Consider the following 19,778-nt stretch of genomic DNA (forward strand, 5'->3'; position numbering starts at 1 on the left):
ACATGGATGTTCCAAGCACGGATGCTTGATCTTGCTCTTGCCAATGGGAGAGTAGTTTGGTCCTAGCTGCTGGTATTACAGACAACGTAAAATCCTCTAACATAGTGACATAATGAATGAATGAATGGATCTGGGCAAATCTCTGCATATTGGTGAATCACACAAACAAGCTTTCGTCTTGGTTCTTCATCATCTCCAAGCAAGTTAATTCACCAGCAATCAGAGCACGAACAAGCTCCACCATTAAAATGATGGAATCGGTAGCAATCCCTCACCACAATTTCTCTCTTGGTGTTCTTGGACGTGAGCTTCATCACGACATGGCAATCCTCGCAGATCCGCAAGTTCTTGATGATGGTGATCTTGCTCCCCTCCTTCGTCCCGATCAATCCAAACCCCAGCGCCAATTTTTCACTGTGATGCCACAGCAAATTCTCCCGGTGCTCGTCCTCCACATCGTGGAGCACCGATCCCACATCCGGGACATAATCCTCCTCGCTCTTGAGCACCACTCTCAGCTCATCCAGCCGCTCGTAGATCTCCCCAGTTCGAGGATGCGATCGATCCTTGACAGCAAACTCGTGAACCCTGTTCTTCACCTCAATCCAGCTGCGCCCGGGCTCCTTCCTCGCCCCATTCTCGCCCATTCTCCTCCGTATCTCCTCCGCCTCGTCCCATCGCCCCGCCGCAGAGTAAACATTCGAGAGCACCGTATAGCTCGCGCCATGGCTAGGGTCGATTGCTACGATCGCCTCCGCTGCTCGCATTGCCCGATCCTGGTCCTTGTGGATCCGGCATGCGCCCAGCAGCGCCATCCACGCCGCCGCGTCGGCAGCGATCGCCATCGATCGCAAGAAACCCTCGGCCTCCTCCAGCCATCCCGCGCGGCCTAGGAGATCCACGACCGCGCCATAGTGCTCCACGCTGGGAATCAAGCCATAGTCGCGGGAGATTGCGTAGAATATTCGCGCGCCGTCCTCCACCTGGCGCGCGTGACTGGACGCTGACAGGGCGGCCGTGAAGCTGATTGGGTCTGGAGATATTCCTGCCAGCTGCATTTCATACAGTAGCCGTACCGCCATGTCAGCATAGCCGTGCTGCGCGTACCCCGCCATAATGGCATTCCACGTGCTGACGTTGCCCTGCGGCGCCGCGTCAAAGATTCCCCGCGCGGCGTCCAGGTCGCCGCACTTCGCATACATGTTCACCAGCGCATTCCGGACGAGAATGTCGTGGGGGTCGCAATCGCCTGGACATTCCGCCATCCAGCGGTGGAGATCGCGCCCCGCGCTTGCCGCCGCCCCGCTAGTGGCGCAGGCGCCAAGAACAGCGACTAGAGTGAATTTGCTGGGGCGGATTCCGAGCTGGAGCATCTGGCGGAAGTGGAGGAGCGAGCCATCGGCGCGGCCGAATTGGGCGTGCGCGGCGATGATCGCGTTGAGCGTAATCACGCCCGGGTGCTGGATCGCGGCGAAGACCTCGGCTGCGCGATCCAGGCGGCCGCAGCGCCGGTACATGCTCACAAGCGCGGTGGCGACGATGAGATCCGAATCGTAGCCGTGGGCGCGCGCGTCCCTGTGGATGGATTCGCCACGCTCGAGATCGTCCGGGCAATCGCACGCCTCGAGCACATTGACGAAGGTCACGCCGTCTGGCCGTATGGTCATTCTTCCATATAGATCAAGAGCCTCAAAAACATGCCCGTTTTTGGCAAATGCTGCGATCATGGTGTTCCACGAGCACACGTCTCGCTGATCCACTTTTTCGAAGATCTCATTAGCGCGACTGATATTCCCGCCACGGCCAAAGAGGTTGATGATAGAATTTGCGACGGTGGTCACGGATATCAGTCCCGAATCGATCGAACACGCATGAATCAAGTTGCCGCAGGTGGTGATCTTGGCAGCTATTCCAGCGACGGCGCTGGCGATGCAGATGATCGTCACCGCGTTTGGAGCAATGCCCTGGAGCAGCATCTCGCGAAAGACGCGAAGCGATTGCTCCTTCTCGTCGCCACGGGAGTAGACAGTGATGAGCGCGTTCCACGACACGACCCCGCGCTCCTGGATCCGATCGAACGCGTCTTTAGCGCGATCTAATCGCCCGCAGCGGCCATACATTCCGATGAGCGCAGTGCCCACCACGAAGCTCCGATCGAATCCACTCTTCTTGGCGAAGTCCTGGACGATCTCGCCCTCCTGGATCGTTCCCGGCGCCTTGATCAAGCTGAGAAACACCACCGCATCCGGCACGCTCCCATCTTGGAGCATTCGCTGGAAAAAGAGCAGCGATCGAGGGAAATCCCCGGCCTGGGCGTTTGCGCGAATCACCGCATTCCAGGACACGGCGTTGCGCCGGGGCATTCGATCGAGCAGGAGCTCCGCGTCGCGCGAGCTCTCGAGCCGGGCATACATGTGGAGGAGGTGATTGGAGAGGAAGAGGTGATCGCCATAGCCACTCTCAATCACCCGGCGGTGGATCTTCCTTCCCTGGTCCAGCGACGTGGATTCGTCTACTAGTCGCGCGAGATCCCTCCAGGAATCCACCGGCGCGGCCGGGGGAAGAACACTCGAGATCATAGCGCGCGAGAAAAGAGAAAGGTCAAACAGAGCGAATATTCATTAGACGACTGGGTCAAAGGGGCCTTTGAATCTCGTAGCCACGCTTGGAGAGTTCTTGGAGAACGCTCGCCAAGGTGTTTGGATTCGAGAAAACCTCCTTGACAAGACAATTCTCGATGGCTTCCAGTTCTTCTCTATCTTGATCCGCCACCTTTTGCTTCTTTGGCGGTGGAAGTCGGTGATACCCTTCGAGAATGTCGTCCACATTCAGCAGTGAAGGATCGTGCTCCTTATCCACCTCTTTTATCGGAATTGGATCATCATCCTCCTTGTCAACCTTTGGCAGCCGTAGCTCGTGCTTATCCGGAGTTAGATCATCCTTTTTGTCAACTTTTGGTAACGGAGTTACGTGATCTTTCCCATCGAGTTTCTTCCTCTTGAGGCTTGGAATCGCGTTGTAAAGCACTGGAAAGGAGCGCAAAAACACTTAAAAGGAGCCAAATTCCACCCAGAAACCTTGCTTACGTCTAAACGGATTAAACGATGGCTTCCTCTCATTCTCCGCCTTGGCCGTCTACACGAAAACAACTTGAGAACGAGGCAACGAAAAAAAAGCATAGAACGTTACCATCGCCAACCTACAGAAGAACACAAAACCACAGAACTACAAAACCTAAGCCCCCATATATAGTCTAAAACTTGATTTCATCTTATTAAAAGGAAGAGAGTTTTTAGAACCTGGGCGGAGTTAGAGAGTGATCACCCAGCTGGGCGCATCACTTCGGCACCCAGCCAGCGTCCTGTACGCGTACAACTTCTCAACCGGCTCGCTGCAATCCATGACAAGCTCTCCGCCACCTTTCTCGCCACCTTCGCCACCTTCAGCGTCACCTTGCTCGCGGATCACCTCGACGTTGAGCCTGGGCATCGCCCCCGCCAGCCAGCCGCAGCCGGCGAGGCTCACCCTGCAAGCCGACATCCACAAGAACCTCATGGACTCGTACTGGTGAAGCCCGGCGAGCAGCGCCGAGTCTCCGAACGGGCTGTCGCGGATCTCCAGCTTCCGGAGCCTCGGGCAGCCGCTGAGTACGTGCTGCATGGCCGCGTCCGACTCCCCGGCGAAGGCCACCGAGAGCGTCTCCAGCTTCTTGGCGTAGTGGCCGATGTACTCGAAGGCCCTGTCCGAGAGCCAGCCCGAGACGGCGAGGCGGGACAAGTTCTTGCAGTTCTTGACGATGGCGCCGAAGCCTTCGTCCATGGTCTCGCCGGTGATGTAGTCCCGCTGCCGGGGGGTGATGATGCACAGGCGGAAGCGAGTGAGCATCGGGCAATTGGTGGCGACGGTCTCGATGGCCTGGTTTGTGCACTGCTTGCAGAAGTAGAGCACGGAGGAGAGGTTTGGACAGCCCTGCGAGACGGCCACCAGGCCAGCCTCGGTCACCGAGCCCTGGCCACCGTGATCGGTCGGGAAGACGCGGAGTTCCACCAGGTTCTTGCAGGTCTCGCCCACGGTTTGCAAGCCCCGGTCCTCGACGGAATCCAGAACCTGTCACACAAAAGTCTACTTATGAGTTTTCTGAATGGGACGAAGTTCCTGGTAGGATAACTTTGTCAAAAATGAGTGACAAAGTTCCTGGTAAGAAGAGTCAAGGAGAGGTGATACTGGTGGTAAGAAGCTTGCAAACTTTGTCAAGGATGAAGCATGGAAACTTAGTGGTAAGAAGATTAGAAGCTTTGTCAAAGAGGGAAGCTTGAAAACTTGTAATACTGTGCAAACTTTGTCAAGAATGAAGCGTGGAAACTTAGTGTGGTAAGAAGATTGGAAACTTTGTCAAGGAGAGGAGCTTGAGAATGGCATTGGCAACTTTGTCTTGGCGAGCAGCTTGGTAGAAGGAAGCTCGGAAGCTCCTGGAGGGAGGCTGTGTTCCTGCTGGAAGAGAAGAACAGGCTTGGAAGAGAGAAGCTTACCCAGAGAGTCTCGAGCTTGGGACAGCGCTGGATGAGCTTGGCAAACTCGGTGGCCCGGATGGTGGCGTAGCTCAAGTTGAGCGACAGGAGGTTCTGCGCCAGGGGATAGATCAGCGGGATGAAGATCGGCTCCACCATCCAGAAGCCCGAGAGGTGGCGGAGATCCTTGCAGTTTGAGAGCGCGGTGCGGAGCTCCACGTACTGCGACCAGTTTTGCATCTGCGAGTAAGTCCCGGTGCCGAGATCGGTGAGCTGCGGGGCCTTGACGAGGAGGCGCAGGAGCTGCTCCAGAGTGACGCCTTTGTTGAGATTGAGCTTCTTGAGGGAGCGGCAGCGCGAGACGAGCTTCTCCAGGCACTCAAAGTTGACATCGCTCTCCAGGCACGAGAAGTTTAGAGTGACGAGCGTGTTGCAGCTCTCCGGGAAGTAGCTTAGCCACTCTCCACCGCGGTCGTCTACCAGGCACTCCTGAAGGTCTAGCTCTTGCAAGTACCTGCGAGTATGACGAGCATAGCGGTCAGAAACCACCACCAAAGCTAGCTAGCCGCTCAATCGTACGAAGTTCGAGAGCTCTACAGCTTTAGCTAGGAGAAAACTCGCTCGCTAGCCGTGCTAGAGACGTGCACGACTGTCAAACAATGATCTCTCGAGAGACTTCTCAAAAAGAAAGAAGAAATGACTGTAAACTGATGATCTCTCGAAACACTTCTCACAAAGAAAGAATGAAACGAAGAGCTAGAGAGAGAAGAAGCTTGAGTTACCTGCAGTGGCTGGTGATGGCTGCAATGCCCTCGGTGCTAAAACCATCGCAGTTGACGAGGTTGAGAGCTCGAAAGTTTGGCAGCAACTGCGAGATCATGAAGAGGCTCTCGTCCGACACGGTCATGCGCTTGAGCCTGAGCGCTTCCAGCCACGGGTAGCTCTCCACGATGACGGGCATCCAGGGGTGGAAGAAGGCCCCCCAGTTTGGAGGAACCAAGCTAAAGTCGGCGAAGCGAGGCTTCCCCTTGAGAGTCATCGACTTGAGCCGTGGAAACCTCCGGGTGAGAATGTCTGGAGACACCGCGTAGCAATTCCCGATGAACACTGCTTCTCGGTTCCACCCCTCGGCCTTGTACCACGCCTTGCAAACCACGGACACGGCGTTTCGATCCTTGTGTCCCGTGACGAACTTTAAGACGTTCTCCAAGACTTCGTCTGGGAAAGTTGTAAGCCTCCCTTGTTCTTCCTCCTCCTCTCTTTCGTCCTCCTCTTTCTCTTGTTCGAGCTCCATGAAACTATCCTTGTGCAACACTACCTCGTCGTCCCGGATCATCTCCTTCTCCCCTCAAACTTAGTAGCGACTACCACTTGTGTGACTATAACTCCAATTCTTCTTCGAGCACCTACACAGCAAAGACAGTTGCTGGTGTCAGTTCCTTTCCCCTCCCCACGGACGAAGGATGATTCCTCTCACAACTTTGCAGGCAAAAGAGAGCGAGCGTTTTTAAGTCCCTCCGGAACGAACAAACACAAAAGAAAGAGAAAAAAAGGAAGAACAAAATAAAACAACTTTAAAGAAGAATTCCAAGTCGCACACACACTTCATTCCACAGTGAGTGAGAGTACCTCTTCCGGAAGAAATAAGTGAAGGGAAAAAAGGGATGCATGGCCAAGAGGTTGGAGTGAACAAGACAATGCCACGACTCTCCCGTGAAGGGCCACCGAGGAACAATCAAGAGGGAGGAGACGTGGATAAGAAACTACGAGCAGCTATGGAGGAGCAACAGGGCAGTACAAGTCTAGAAATCCAAAGCAGAAAAAGCAAGCACGCACCAGCCAGCCAGCCAGCAAAGAAAAACGCAAAGAACAAGAGCACCAAAACAAGCAGCGAGCGTGCACTAGTACCACAGCGATGGAGTCTTTAGGCAAAGGGAAATCAAAGGTAAAATAAATAGCAAGGCTGAGGATGACAGACCAGCAAAAAGAGCTCGCGGGAAAGACGAGACTAAACGAGAAATCTGGCGATGAGATCAATCAGAGAGCCGTGCTGACCGCTGCATTGTTGGTGAAAATTAAAACTACTCTCAGAATTCAAGGGTGGTAGTAAAGAAAAACAATAAAAAAAAAGAAAAAAGAAGAAGAAGAAGACTACGAGGAAAAAACACCAAAAGCAAAAGCTGTAAAAATCAAGAGACGATTCTTTCGGCTCTCACTCGCTCAAGCTTTGCGTTGGATTTCCACGCACAGAGACAAGCAATCAAAGCGGTGGAGACAAATAGACTTTTCCCTCGCTCATTGTCAGCCCTGTTGATACTGATGTGACCAAATATCTCTCACGTCTTATAGCCCCCACTCCTTGAGCAAGCACGCAAAAAAAGAAGAAAAAAAAGAGAAGAAAAAGAGAAACGCCATGTTCTTCAGTCGCAACTCTCAAAACCCAAGAAAAATAAACCCAAAACCAAACCCATCCGATACCAGGGAGGAGAAGTCTTACCGCTTCAAGGACGGACAAATGCCACGGCTGGGCATTTTGCTGTTGGGCAGCCAGTACAGAGTGAAAAAGCTTCGTGTCACTGGAATGGGGGTCCAGCATCGCGCTTGTTCCTTCGCTTTGTAGCCTCTTTTACCACCACCATGGCCTTCAATCCCGGGAACCCAACACGGATAAGATGAATCGGCCGCGAACCCACATCTCAGATTTGCGAGGAGGCAGCCTGTGCTTTCGATTCTTCCCTTGACACAGACTAGGGGAGAGGAGGAGAGAGAGAGAGAGAGAGAGGAAACAAAGGGGAAAAGGAAGATAAAATGCTGCCCCCCAGAAATGTGTAAACTAAAGGCCCAGGAAAGGAAACATTGTATAAAATTTATATATGTGAGATACTTTGGCTGGGCTTGCTTGCTTGCTTGCTTGCTCCTTTGTCTTGCTGGTTGTTTGCTTGGCTTGCTCTCCTATGGTCTCAAAGACATTGGGCTACTAAAACTAATCATTCATGTCAGCTCCTACTAGAGAGAAAAGGAGGAGGAACACAAATATTTTGTGGAGATGGCCCATGAGATTTTGGAGATGTACAGCTGCCTACTTGTTGGTTTGGTGCTGGCTCTTCTGTTCCCAGTTGAAACAACCAGACCGGGTTAGTGGAGAGAGAGCATAAACAAAACAGGCTAACTTGTTCTCATGTTGGCTTTGTCCTAAGTGGGCTGCTTTGCTTACATCTGTAACAAAGAATGTGTAAGTGAGTAGTAGTGATTACAGGAGGAAGGTGTGGAATCAAAGCAGATTGAGAAGGGCTTTTGTCAGAGGAATCCCAGGAGAAGACTGGTTCTCCCCCCTAATAAATAATGTTAGAGAGAGAGAGAGAGAGGATAGAGGTCATCTTTTGAGATAGAGAGAGAAAAAAAGAGGAATAGAGAAATGATGCCTTGCCAGATCCATCCAGTGCCTGCCCTGCCCTGTTTGGGGGCTATAACATGGAGTTTTTGATCATTTTCCAGGCCCAAACAAACAAAGCTCTGCTCACCAGCCAGGGAATGCAGAGACCCAACTCTTTTGTGTGTGAGAGAGACTCTGTGCATGAGAGGGAGAGTTTGTGCGTAAACACCAAGGGAGACTGATTGCTCCCCCAAAGCTTCCAGCTTCGAAGTGTTTGTTAAGATTTTGGTGGGAATATCTTTCTCCTCTCTTTTGCTTGTTTCTAGGAGGAGAGGAGAGCGCAGAGGAGGTTGCTTCAGAATCTTTGACCAGCTAGGAAGAATAAATTCCTGCACCCAGAGGCCAAAAACAGATGACTCTCCTCTCCCAATGTCATTTGCACTCCAGGGCCAGCCAAGAGGGATGAAAGAACAAGGATGGAGGGAAAGATCTCAGCTCTTTGTGACTGTCAGTACCTCCTACCTAGGTACAGCCAAAGGGCAAGATTGCAATTGCCAAATGCCAGCCCACAAGAGAGATGAGGTGATGCATCAAGAAAAAAATTTGGTTTTTTTTTCTTTATGAGTGCCACTTTTCTGGAGCTAGCCTGCCTCTGCTGCACTTCTGCCTGCCTTTTCTCTGCTGCACACAAGTCCCAGGAAGAGGCATTTGTGGTGCTGGTTATTTGTTAGGTGGTCTCTTGGCTTGGACCATGATTTCAGTTATTCTATCAACTAATTTTGTTTAGTGTCAAATTGGTTAACATTTTCCTCTTCCACTTTACAGACAGGAGATTGCACAAATGATGAAACTAATTTTTACGAATCATTCCGTGGATCATGGGCAGACAAGGATACTTTTGTATTGTTTGCTGGTTTGCAGTTTTCTGTTCTGGATTTCACGGATAAACAAGAAATCTAGCAAAGTAAGCACATGAATATTGGCAGATACTTGAAGCTATGGACTTTCATAAAAGAAAAATATAAAATATAAATGTGTTGAAGTGGACAGTATATGTTTTGATTTTATAAAATTTATAAACAAAAGTGTATGGTCTAGTGGTTTATATCTCTTTCAGATATTATTGTAATTTACACTATAGTTTTTGTAGGCTCTAGGTTGTTAAATTTATCAATGATTATTTTATTAGATAATGATGCAACTTTTTTATTGGAGCTTTTCAAAAAGTGAGGCATTAGAAAGAAAGTCTTGGAGCTCAAATATTCTTTGACTTTTAGTTTAAGAATTACAAATAGAAAATAGAAGATAGGTTTGGATGAGGGCTTGGGGACAATCGGTGTAGAGTGATGCAGTTGTACAGACTAGCTAGCTCACAACGCAAGAAGATTATTTTCGTGGCCACTTTTGATACGCATTCTACCAGGTCAAACAGGCCAACCTTATCTACTTCGTGTTCCCGAGTTTTTCCGTTTTCTTTTATCTCCTTGAAGTGCTCACTAAAAAGATGGCTATAGGTGATGCTTCCTTGCTCCTTTGTTTGTTTGCTAGTTTGTTTCTATGGTACCTCTTAAAGGTAAAGGTCGGTGGTCTCATTTTTATGCTCGTTGTGGGCCAGTGTTCCTCTGTTGCATATGTTATATATATGTTGTAGAGTGGATGTGATGTTATTGTGTTGTGGTATGTGCGTTTACAATCTTAAAAATGTAGTATTTCTATGGTGGAAAGATCTTGTACCTCATTGTAATTTTCTTCTCTCCTTCTTTCTAGATGGTGTCTCTTCACCTTCTGGGCAAGAGATGTCATTGTCGTGTGAAATTGTTGGGAACTTAAGGATTGAAATCAAGGCCTCAAGCGTTGAAGAAAAAGAAGGGGAGAAGCGCATAAAGGAGTAACACTCTCTTATACTTGCATGCGCAGTATGATTCTTTGTCTCGCTCTTTCCGAGCAGTCCTATGTAATGCAGGCATGTCAAGCTTGTACACAAGCGCTCTAGGAGATGCAACAAGATCGTTTTCTTTGATATTCACGTCTTATTACTTTCTCTTTCCTTACCTTTTTTCTTTTTTGTCATGGAGAAGCCAAAGAGCTCTCTTTGTTGGTTGGCTTGTTTGATTGAGAACTTTGAAGGCAGCGCAAGTCTTCACATGTTAAGATCCATTGAAGGAGTCCAGATGAGTTTGAAAGTTGGACTTTGAAACCTCAGAAGCACATGGTTTTCTCCCTCTCTAGTGGAAAATCCTCTGCAGTGAGTTTGGTAGTAAATCCATCCAAAAGTCCGTGGATAAGGCTGATTGCCAAACACCAGTTGGAGTATTTCTTTTCAGTTCATCCAGATAATCTCATTTCATAGTTCATTCCAGACAATCTCAACATGAGGATTAAATTGGTGGTGTTATGGAGAGATCTTCAGGAGTTTTATTGTGAAACCAAAAATAAACAAACCAAACCTTGCAACGCAAACCTTATTCTAATGCACTAAATCGCTTTAGGTGCATTTGTAGGCTTCAATAACAACTTGCAGGTCATTGGAAGAGGTGAGACTCAAGCTTATATTCGCAAATCCCTCTGAAGCTAGCAGTTCGTTCCATTCGTTTTCACTCCTCTCTTTTCCTCCAATTGCAGCTAGCATGAGAATGTCCATGTCAACTGGCCTTTCCTCGGCTGGGTCTAACACCTCCTCCACAACAACAAGCTTCCCATTTTCCGGAAGTGCCTTGTAGCAGTTTTGAAGAATTCGCTTGCAGTTTTTGTCGTTCCAGTTGTGAAGAACAGCCTACAGATTAGACACAATCTAATTATTTAAATTACAAATGCTTTAAGATTACGGTACCTTCATGAAAATAGCATCTCCAGAAGGAACACCTTTGAACATATCACCACCAACATGCTCAATTCCTGCATTCGGAAAACACGAGTTGCAAGAACCACGATTGGAGTCATTTTCGTTACCTGGATATTGTGGAGCAGCCGCAACAACATCAGGAAGATCGAAGTTAATTCCCTTGAGATGTGGATAGTCTTGGACAATCTTGTGAACACAAGCGCCATGCCCGCCACCAACATCAACGATCACACCTTTGATACCCTCAAACGCTTTGCGAGCCTCCCTAGTCGCAGCTACCATGAAACGCTCAGACGTCTCCGAGATTGCCGCTCTAAACATCTTGCTGAAGCCCAAATTATGGCTTGCATACTGGTACAAGCTCTTGCCTTCATTTGCCACCTCAAACGCACTCTCGTGGGATCCTCCAAGGGCGAGCTTGTGGATCTCCGAGTAGGAAGCCACCATTGGCTGAGACGTCTGGAGCATGACCATTGCGTGGATGTTCTTGGAGGAGACAAGGGTGGACGAGAGATTGTTGTGGCTGAAGAAACCGCTGGGATCCTCGCAAAAGATCTTGTTCCTCACTAGAGATTGTAGGATCCTCCGCACAACGTCCGGGTTGGGGTCACTGGGATTGATCTTTGCGGCGATTTGATTGTAGTGGAGCGGGGATTCACGACCCAGAATGTCTGGAATGCCCAAGCAGATGACCGCTTTGAGGAGAAATGGCGTGGTGATGGCGTTTGAGATGGAAGCCATTTCCAGATCATAGTCTTGCATGCTTGAAAATCTTGTGATATAGGAAGTGCTGGAACCAAATGCATGATATATATAGGCTCCATGAATGTCCTTCGCCACAGCGTCAGCATTATTGAAATTTCACTTCTTCTAGAATCTTTAACAAAGTTTCCACAAGTTTTTGACTTGGGCATTGTAAAAGTTTGGTAGATTTAAAACGTAGGCACTGACTTCCTTTCCAAAGTATTGAATGAAATCATCGAGGAAAAAAAGCTCTCGGCTTCGTGATGCAAAAATTCCAGAAATCGTCTTGTCACAGTAGAGATACATGCGCTGCGATCGCTCACGAGTATCACTGGGGCAAAAACTCCGCCAAAATTTCCAATGTGGAGCTAAAGCTGAAGCAGCTTGTGGCAAAAACTCTTGGCTCCCGTCCCGTCACCCGAGTCTCGTACGGAAGCCTGCTCCAGGCGTGCGGTGAGGCAAAGATCCTGGCGTACGGAAGGGTTGTCCACGAGCACATGTCCGCCGCCAACATGGACACCGGCAGCATATTCCTGGGGAATCATCTCGTGCAAATGTACGGGAGGTGCGGCAGCGTGGACGAGGCCGCCGCTGCGTTCGAGAGAATGGGCAGGAGGAACGTTGTCTCGTGGAGTTTCGTCATCGCGGCATTTACCCAGAACGGGCATCACGGCCGAGCAATGCGATTCTTCCAAAGGATGCTCCAGGATGGATTCGAAGTGGACAGGATTCTGATTGTCACGGCGCTTGGGTCGTGCATGGATCTGAAAACCGGGAGAGAGATTCACGAGCTCGCCCTCGAGTGTGGATATGGAAACGAGACGGTCGTGTGTACGGCGCTGCTGGGCATGTACAGCCGGTGCGAGAGCCTGGGCGACGTCGAGACAGTGTTTCTTGGGCTCCAAGAGAAGGATGTTGTGTCCTGGAACGCGATGATCACGGCCTTTGTAGAACTCGGCAAGAAACAATCTGGAGTGAGCACAAAGGTGGTTTGGATGTTTCGAAGAATGCTGCTGGAAGGGATGAAGCCGAGCCGGGTGACATTCATATCCACTCTTGGAGCCGTGGAGAGCAAGGAAGAATGTGTGTGGCTTCATGAAATTATCCGACAGAGCGGGCAAGAGCACGACGAGTTTGTGGCAAACTCTCTCGTTACTGCGTATGGCAAGAAGAACAGCATTGTAAATGCTCGACAAGCGTTTGATGCTGCTTCAGATGCCTGTGTTGGAACATGGAATGCTATGATCGCGGCATATGCCCATTGTGGGGACTTTGGAAAAGCTTTGGAGACCTTTATGTCTATGCTGGAAAGTACCACTAAGCCAGATCAGATCAGTTTTGTGAATGTCCTGGAGGCGATCACTGGGCCAGAACTTTTAAAAGATGGCGAGTTTATACACAATAGTGTTGTAGAAAACGGGTTTGAGAAGGATGGGATAATTGGCAGTGCTTTGCTTGGCATGTACTCGAGGTGTGAGAACTTAGAGAAAGCTGAGGAGGTTTTTGCCAAGATTGGACGGCCTTATCACAGTGTCGTCGCATGGAACTCCATGCTTGCAACTTACACAGCGTTTGGGCGATGCAAAGAAGCCATCAAACTTTTCATGGACATGCAGCAAGACGGAAGCAAAGCTACCGAGGCAACGTTTGCAACGCTTCTCACTGCCTGCGCGGGCGCCTCCACTCTAGCTCAAGGCAAAATGGTGGTTTCGTGGATCAACGAATGGCTTATGAGCCACACAATCAGTGCCTGTAGCTATCTCGTAATCCAGAATGCGACGATCAACATGTATGCAAAGTGTGGGAGCCTCGACCTCGCGCTCCAAACCTTCAATTCGATGCATCAGAGAGATGTTACATCGTGGAACTCCGTTTTGGGAACGCTTGCACGGCATGGCGTAGGCAAGGAAGCAGTCATCTTTCTCAAGAGGATGCACTTGGAAGGTGTGAGACCGGATGATATCACGTACACTCTCGTTCTCACTGCTTGCAGCCACCATGGGCTCTTCAAAGATGGCCGAAAGTGTTACGAGTTTATGACCAAAGTTCATGGCTTGGAACCCACGCTTGTGCACTATGGCTGCATGGTTGATCTTCTGGGACGCGGAGGCTGGCTGGACGAAGCTGAGGATCTGATAAGAGAAATGCCAATGCCAGCGGATTCAACAGTGTGGATGGCGTTGCTTGGGGCATCAAGAATGCATGGCGATCTTGCCCGCGCAAAGCTGGCAATGAAGCATGTCTGTGAGCTTGAGCCTGATAATCCATCACCTTACCTTCTCATGTCAAATATCTCTTAGTTCTTGCGAGACTTGTATCCGTATAGTCTCATTTGTTTGAGCTCAACAATATGTCCCGTGTAATCTACAGTAACACTTCTAAAATTTGGAGGATTGTGGATTAGCATCTTTGAAACCCATAGCCGGAAGTTGTCGTCACCCGGGAATCAACATATCGATATCCTGTTCAAGATAGATCTTCTTCATATGGCAGAAGAAGAAGATGACTTGATCTCAGGTCTCCCAGGTGAGCTAGTTCTTGTTCACGTTTTTGCTAGGCTGCCTTGGTACACTCGTCCAGTCTGCAGATCTGTTTCCAAACGATGGAAACAGATGATGGATACCAGGAATCATCTTGTCGATCTTGCAACTCGCAGGTTTCAGCTTCCACTGCTCCAAGGTGTCGCTTTGGTGTGTTCTTCAGCTCCATCTAAGCCTCCAAGATCACACTCGTCTCACCATGAAAAGTACCCTGAAAAGATCTTCCTCATTCAGGACAAGGAAACCTTGCAGTGGCGAAGGCTTCCACCCGTATCTGGCTTTCAAAGCTATCAAGTTGGACAAGTCCGTGTGTACAAAGCAAGGCTTGTTGCAGGATGTGGAGCGGTCTATGCTTGGACAGTTGCCCCCACTCAAAGCTTTGGGGCTCCAGAAGGTAGCTTCATATTCAAACTGGACATTGGTCGGGGAGATTGGATCTGGAAGAGAGTCCCAGCTTCTCAAGTTAGTCGCTGGTCCGAGCCAGTGTTTTTCAATGGTAAGATCTACTCGCTACTACCAGGCTGCCAACCACGGCGGAGGATATGTTCTTGTTTCGAAGTCATGGAGTATGATCCCGAAACAGGCTCCTGCCATATGTCCAACAAATGGCCCTCCAAGAACGTTGGTGTGATCCTGAGCTCTTCTTCGCGACTGCAACAGCTCTATGGCGTAGTCCGCACGTTGGCCAACGGTCAACAGCTAATGGTCAACGAGGGCGGGTCGTGGCAGCTACATCGGGAGCTGCCTGCCCTGCCGGACGACCGGGTGTTCAAATTTAAGCTGGTCAATGGCGACTGCTTCGAGCCTGCCGTGGAGGCCGGGGTCAACGTACTTGCCATCTTGCTCAGCCACCGGGATGCAGTGGTCTATTGGTTCAACACAGAAGTCAACGGGGCAAACTGGGTAGCAATCGAGCATCAGAGCCAACCTGGAAATGTGACACAATGTGTGGCTGTTCAAGGATCTTTATATGCAATTTCAAGGAATTTTCCAAGGCTTCATTATAAATTGTGGAAGGGGACCATCAATGTGGCAGAGAGGCTTCTTATTTGGGAGCAAAGGCAAAGGCTCCAAGTTTCATTGTCTTGCTTCACTTTGATGGCATGAAATAGCTTCCAGTATATCCATCTTGAAGATTTTAGAATTAAATAAAATAATAATTTGCATGTAGTAACGTTTAGTTTTTTTAATAGTAGATCAAATAAAGTTTATAATTATAAGCATGTTTGTAATTTATAAACACATAATAAATTTTATTGCATATCAACTATTAGACGGTAGAATAAAATAAAATATACTAGAACGTGTTTTAAAAAGTTTATAAATTAGAAATATAAAATTAATTTAAATGAATAAAAATGGTTAGATGATAGAATATCCTAAATATTCAAGTATATTTTAGATATAGTCAATCCCAGATTTGCTTAAGCAAACCAAAATATTGTGTTTGTTAGAATGTTCTTTTATCCTTAGAGAACAGTTTCGATCATTTAAACCCTTACGCGTTTAAACCCTTTAGGGCTTTTTGGGATGGGCATTCACAAGCTCTATGGCGTCAAGATCGCGACGGCCTACTCCTGCCCTGCTCGGCCGACGCCTCGATCGGATCACGGCAGCGGCGGCGGCAGCTCGTATGTGTTCTTAATCTCTTCCCGATTGCGATCTCCTCGAAATCTGGCGCTTCCCGTCTTGCATTTTCACGGTTTGTCGTGATTCGCTAGCAGACTGCTGGGATCCGGTGATTTGGAGGCGACGCAGCAGCAGGAGGAGTGGTGCTTGAGGTCTCTATGGGAGCGCCGGCCAAATTTCTTGCGAGCGTTCCATTCTTCACACAGAGGTATTATAAACTAAGTTTTGGATCATAGCTTGAGAGAAAAACTCCCAGCAGGTGATAGAAACCTCGTGGAAACTGTTATAAACGTTGCTACTTCGTTGCCGTTTGTTTTGATTGGGATCCAAATGCCAAGGTATGAGCAGCATTGTAATTCTTCCTCCCAGATTGTTCTTTTCTTCTTCCCTTTTACAGGCAAAAGCCGCTCACTAGACTATATGCTGATTCTTTGATCGGTGTCGGCCTCGCGTCAACTTTGTTTCACGCATCGCGTGGAGAGGCTCGAAAGTATTTTCGATGGGTAGACTATACCATGATCGCTACTTCAACTCTGGTACCAACAATCTTACAATGTTTTCGATCTGTTTAAAACGTTTTCCTATAGTGCCTGTCGAGAGCTCTACAAACGGACAGCTCCAAAGCTTTGTACTGCGCTTCAGCGATGCTACTTCCCTTTCAGCCGTTCGTCGTCGCGGCCTGTCACACCGGACTTATGGAGGTGTGTGGACGGACTTAGTTTTCCCTCATGGTTTTGTTTTGCTTTGTTTCCAGGCTGCTTTTGTTCGCCGAGCTCTCAAACAGCCTAGCCTACAGAAAGCTTACACCTTACACACCATTTCCACGGTCGTGGGAGGAACGTTATTTATTGCCGACGATATGTATCCAGACACGCCCTTTTTGCATGCTGCTTGGCACATTGCCGCGGCAGTGGGCGTGACAACATGCAACAAGCTCCTGAATTCTTAAGTATTTTATTGGTAAGATTGCTGGTCTTATTTGAGATAGAGTATACAAAGAGTAATCGCATCGCGAAGCAAGGACTCTACACAGTTGTGAAGGCAGCATCAATATCTCCTGGAACTTCAAATGGAGGTACTGTTTGGTATCCCTCTACCTGTTAATCCCGGGCCGGAGCTTGGAAACAGGAGGGTGTATGGAATTTGCACTGGTCCTGTCCGGTTCTTGAGTTTCGTGTCCTTGTTCCTTGTCTGGATGAGTTCTTCCACTGCCTTGAGTTTCTCAGAAAACTTGGTGAATGCACTCTGAGCTGCTTGGTTGTTGGTCCAGTTCTGGATTATTCTTTGTCCCAGGTACTCCTCGTCTGCTGAATGAGTTGCCAGAATTTCTATCGTTGTCATAACTGACGTTGCTTCTGCCTTTGTGGACACTGCAGATAAGAAGAAGTTTTCCGGATCCTTAAGAAGCTGCTTGTGTTCCTCAGAGCCTTCTCGTGGGATTTCCCTGTGCGTGGCTGTTGGGTGATTGGGCATGTAACCAGCGTAGGCGTACTGTCCAAAGTTTACGGCGGCATGGTGTGCAGATGCCAACCAGATCACAGTTGTGAGCACGCTTACCAGGTTCGGCTTGCTATTCATTTCCACCCACCATGTCTCGTCTTTCTTGTCACCGTGACCAACGTTAACAATTTCCGTCCACCATGCCTGTAGTTCGTTGTCACTCTCTATGTCTGCGTCATCTTCGTAGCAGCTATCTACATATTCCTGTGTCCACCTCTCAATTGCATCCCAAATCTCCAAACCGTCTGCTGCATATGGATAGTCGTCGATAGCCAGTTTGAGTCCATGCTTTGAGTTTGCATCTGGAGTTGCCATTCCCCTGGAAAATGTTCGAACTTTTAGATTGTTTTACATCCCTTGCGATGCCTACCTTTTCAGTAAATCTGCAGGAAGTCCTTGGTCGTCGAACCTCCATGTCCTATAGACAACGGAGCTCAACTCCATTGAGTATCTCCTTGTTGAGAAGCATTTCTCTATTATACCATCAGCATTTATCAGTGACTGCCTGGCTCGAGCGTTGATTGACATTGTGTTCTTGAAGTGTGGAACCAGGAACGGATTCAAGGGATGAAGCGCACTCAGGTTTCGATGTGTCGCAATGATAAAAGGTTCCAGGCAGGCATGAGTTCTTAAACTGCAGAGGAAAAACACGTCAGGTATGAGAGACGGCATTGTTGACAGCTTACAAGTGACTTATGAGCTGGTGATATCCTGAATCATTTGTAGTTACGTGTGCTTTTGCGAGATGCCATAACCAATCCTCTGTTCCTGGTGCAGGTGGAAGAAACACCCTTTTGTTTTCTGACTTGGAGGAAGAATCCGGTGGCAAGCTCAACTCGATGGCAATAGGCTTTAGAGTTCCATCCGCTTTGAGGTACAGTAGAGTTCTGGATGCGTAAGCGTGGATTTCCTTGATGCTGTTGATTTTGGTCAAGTAAGGCAAGTATGCATCATGGTAGTCTAAGATGAATAGCTTCTTGTTCTCAAGTGCCTGCTCATATGAGTCAGTAAAAATCGTCACCCAGTTCCATTTTTCTTACTTGCTGGACTGTGTTTCCTTCAAGCTGAGAGACAATATGTTCTTCTGTAATGGCTGACTTTTGTGTTCCGTATACTGCTGGGTCCAGCGTGCTTTCTGGTGGAAAAACCTGCATACAGCGGGTCATTTTTCTTACCAGCATTTTGAAGCTAGATTACCTCTAGTAGCTGAATCGCCATGGGGTTCAGTCCGCTGATCATCTGCCTTGCGAATTCGACGTCGGACATCCATCCTTTCTCGTTGGCTGTAGAAAGCAGTTTTCGCATCAGAAAAATCGCAGAGGTGAAATTACTAATTACCTTTGATAACCGTAGGTATTGGATACATCAGCAAGCTTCCACTGTCTCCAGTCGACAGGCTTTGGACAACCTCAGCTGGATCAAGAATGTCGTCGTCTCGTTTGCACTTGCTCATATCAACTCCTTCCACGTACAGATTTTGCACTTCACCAAAGCTATCAAACGTTTCATCTGCTGTGAATGTTCCTTCCAGGTTTGGGATCAGGCTCTGTGCCGCGGCTTTTATGGCGGCCGTTAGGAAGTCGGACTCCTTAGTTGTGCCAAATCGTTCATCACTCGGTATGTAGTAATTTCCTGCTGCCTGGCTCTCGGTAGCTTTATCTGGAAAGCAGTGCTTAGCACAGCTATTAATATTACGAGTGTAAAGCACTCACCTGTTTCCTCTAGATCTCGTCCAGTTCGACACCGTCGTGGATACGGAAATTCTGCAGAACCCCCGAGTGTAGGCCGCTGGAGGGACTTGTCAGTATCCGGTTTCCCAAGATCATTGTAAGTGGCGTAGTCATATATTCGTTCCCAGACTTTTCTTTCACCTGTTCCATTGCCTCTCAGGTTCAAAAGCTCCTGATTGCGAGCGTCAACAAGGCCGGCCGGTGTGTCCTTGGGAAGAGTCAGCTACGCGCACAAATGAAGATGGAACATTAGTACCCTGTGACGGCGGACGAAAGAATGGAACTTACGTGGTTACTGAAGAAGATGCGGTCGTTTGGATACCGGGACACATTGTACACCCAGGAATTGCAGGGGAATTCTATAACTTGTTGCTGAGGCAGCTCGAGTGTTAGAGATTTGAGGTAGAACTCGTTCGGGTGCTTGTTTCTGATGGTGAAGGCACCGGGAACTCCAAAGTCGTCGCCGATCTCGAACTTAACATTCAACTCGACATCTTCAGTTGCCCGCAATCCTCCAGACACCAGCCAGCCGCCAGCAGCAGCTCGTTTGGACAGTGTTAATTTCTTGGTTCCTGAATGAAGGCACGCTTGAATTGTGCTTGCTACGAGACCTCGTGAGCAGATGAGACACTACAGACCTGGATTGATCTCGGTGCTGATAAGTTGCAGCGAGATGTTCTGGCCGAACAAGTCTGAAGCGACATCCACCAGGTGAGCTCCTATGTCCGTTAAGTTGAGGAAGTTCTTCCTGTGTACAACGAGCGTGCCATCGAAACTTACTGTTTTTACCGTCGCCATTGCAGATGATCCCTCGAGAGCTTGCACGAGGTCGTTTTTAAAGTTCTTACGGGGGCGGCAGAGAAGTCTCAATGAAAGTCTCAACACGGTAAAGCAATAGGACTCTTTCTGCGG

General features: G+C 48.8%; 6 protein-coding genes across 8 annotated transcripts; 2 read left to right on the forward strand and 4 right to left on the reverse strand.

Annotated features, from left to right (window-relative positions):
• Nucleotides 1–105: 105 nt before the first annotated feature.
• Nucleotides 106–2,579, reverse strand: LOC9645917 (pentatricopeptide repeat-containing protein At4g21065). The gene has a single exon (XM_002969905.2). It carries the CDS (start codon nt 2,577–2,579, stop codon nt 210–212), a length of 2,370 nt encoding a protein of 789 aa, XP_002969951.1. The 3' UTR covers nt 106–209.
• Nucleotides 2,580–3,249: 670 nt separating this feature from the next.
• On the reverse strand, nt 3,250–7,619 carry LOC9645918 (protein AUXIN SIGNALING F-BOX 3). 2 transcript variants are annotated; one of them, XM_024674850.1, is made up of 4 exons: nt 7,006–7,619; nt 5,291–5,914; nt 4,530–5,022; nt 3,250–4,107 (listed from the first exon to the last, which is right to left on the reverse strand). In XM_024674850.1, exons 2-4 carry the CDS (start codon nt 5,842–5,844, stop codon nt 3,310–3,312), a joined length of 1,845 nt encoding a protein of 614 aa, XP_024530618.1. In that variant the 5' UTR covers nt 5,845–5,914; nt 7,006–7,619; the 3' UTR covers nt 3,250–3,309. The 2 variants fall into 2 exon arrangements, with proteins under 2 accessions (XP_024530618.1, XP_002969952.2); XM_002969906.2 differs by lacking the exon at nt 7,006–7,619 and having other exon boundaries at nt 5,291–6,977.
• A 2,667-nt stretch (nt 7,620–10,286) lies between these two features.
• On the reverse strand, nt 10,287–11,464 carry LOC9645919 (bergaptol O-methyltransferase). Its single transcript, XM_024674924.1, has 3 exons — nt 10,831–11,464; nt 10,712–10,776; nt 10,287–10,654 (listed from the first exon to the last, which is right to left on the reverse strand). The coding sequence occupies exons 1-3, from the start codon at nt 11,462–11,464 to the stop codon at nt 10,367–10,369; spliced, it is 987 nt and encodes a 328-aa protein (XP_024530692.1). The 3' UTR covers nt 10,287–10,366.
• Nucleotides 11,465–11,730: 266 nt separating this feature from the next.
• On the forward strand, nt 11,731–13,767 carry LOC112346293 (pentatricopeptide repeat-containing protein At4g35130, chloroplastic-like). Its single transcript, XM_024674926.1, has one exon. The coding sequence runs from the start codon at nt 11,731–11,733 to the stop codon at nt 13,765–13,767; it is 2,037 nt and encodes a 678-aa protein (XP_024530694.1).
• A 1,764-nt stretch (nt 13,768–15,531) lies between these two features.
• Nucleotides 15,532–16,600, forward strand: LOC112346263. 2 transcript variants are annotated; one of them, XM_024674829.1, is made up of 6 exons: nt 15,532–15,638; nt 15,729–15,844; nt 15,896–15,974; nt 16,034–16,172; nt 16,224–16,337; nt 16,391–16,600. In XM_024674829.1, the coding sequence occupies exons 1-6, from the start codon at nt 15,538–15,540 to the stop codon at nt 16,583–16,585; spliced, it is 744 nt and encodes a 247-aa protein (XP_024530597.1). In that variant the 5' UTR covers nt 15,532–15,537; the 3' UTR covers nt 16,586–16,600. The 2 variants fall into 2 exon arrangements, with proteins under 2 accessions (XP_024530597.1, XP_024530598.1); XM_024674830.1 differs by having other exon boundaries at nt 15,732–15,844.
• Nucleotides 16,569–19,737, reverse strand: LOC9645334 (linoleate 9S-lipoxygenase). Its single transcript, XM_024674827.1, has 9 exons — nt 19,505–19,737; nt 19,155–19,438; nt 18,849–19,089; nt 18,475–18,795; nt 18,334–18,419; nt 18,177–18,284; nt 17,823–18,127; nt 17,507–17,770; nt 16,569–17,455 (listed from the first exon to the last, which is right to left on the reverse strand). Exons 1-9 carry the CDS (start codon nt 19,662–19,664, stop codon nt 16,702–16,704), a joined length of 2,523 nt encoding a protein of 840 aa, XP_024530595.1. The 5' UTR covers nt 19,665–19,737; the 3' UTR covers nt 16,569–16,701.
• Nucleotides 19,738–19,778: the final 41 nt, after the last annotated feature.

The sequence above is a fragment of the Selaginella moellendorffii genome, unplaced genomic scaffold (assembly GCF_000143415.4).
Source record: "Selaginella moellendorffii unplaced genomic scaffold, v1.0 SELMOscaffold_13, whole genome shotgun sequence".
NCBI lineage: Eukaryota > Viridiplantae > Streptophyta > Lycopodiopsida > Selaginellales > Selaginellaceae > Selaginella > Selaginella moellendorffii.

Excerpts from the sequence above, each read along its gene's own strand:
- LOC9645334 (XM_024674827.1), bottom strand. The coding sequence starts at position 19,664 with ATGGCGACGGTAAAAACAGTAAGTTTCGATGGCACGCTCGTTGTACAC. Across the intron at positions 19,090-19,154 it reads GCATCTTCTTCAGTAACCAC|CTGACTCTTCCCAAGGACAC; the intron begins GTAAGTTCCATT and ends TTGTGCGCGTAG. Across the intron at positions 17,456-17,506 it reads CCTGCAGATTTACTGAAAAG|GGGAATGGCAACTCCAGATG; the intron begins GTAGGCATCGCA and ends AACATTTTCCAG.
- LOC112346293 (XM_024674926.1), top strand. The coding sequence starts at position 11,731 with ATGCAAAAATTCCAGAAATCGTCTTGTCACAGTAGAGATACATGCGCT.
- LOC9645917 (XM_002969905.2), bottom strand. The coding sequence starts at position 2,579 with ATGATCTCGAGTGTTCTTCCCCCGGCCGCGCCGGTGGATTCCTGGAGG.
- LOC112346263 (XM_024674829.1), top strand. The coding sequence starts at position 15,538 with ATGGGCATTCACAAGCTCTATGGCGTCAAGATCGCGACGGCCTACTCC. Across the intron at positions 15,845-15,895 it reads GTTCCATTCTTCACACAGAG|GTGATAGAAACCTCGTGGAA; the intron begins GTATTATAAACT and ends AACTCCCAGCAG. Across the intron at positions 16,173-16,223 it reads TGATCGCTACTTCAACTCTG|TGCCTGTCGAGAGCTCTACA; the intron begins GTACCAACAATC and ends GTTTTCCTATAG.
- LOC9645919 (XM_024674924.1), bottom strand. The coding sequence starts at position 11,464 with ATGGCTTCCATCTCAAACGCCATCACCACGCCATTTCTCCTCAAAGCG. Across the intron at positions 10,777-10,830 it reads GGCTGCTCCACAATATCCAG|GAATTGAGCATGTTGGTGGT; the intron begins GTAACGAAAATG and ends TTCCGAATGCAG. Across the intron at positions 10,655-10,711 it reads GAGATGCTATTTTCATGAAG|GCTGTTCTTCACAACTGGAA; the intron begins GTACCGTAATCT and ends TCTAATCTGTAG.
- LOC9645918 (XM_024674850.1), bottom strand. The coding sequence starts at position 5,844 with ATGATCCGGGACGACGAGGTAGTGTTGCACAAGGATAGTTTCATGGAG. Across the intron at positions 5,023-5,290 it reads GCCATCACCAGCCACTGCAG|GTACTTGCAAGAGCTAGACC; the intron begins GTAACTCAAGCT and ends TCATACTCGCAG. Across the intron at positions 4,108-4,529 it reads CCAAGCTCGAGACTCTCTGG|GTTCTGGATTCCGTCGAGGA; the intron begins GTAAGCTTCTCT and ends TTTGTGTGACAG.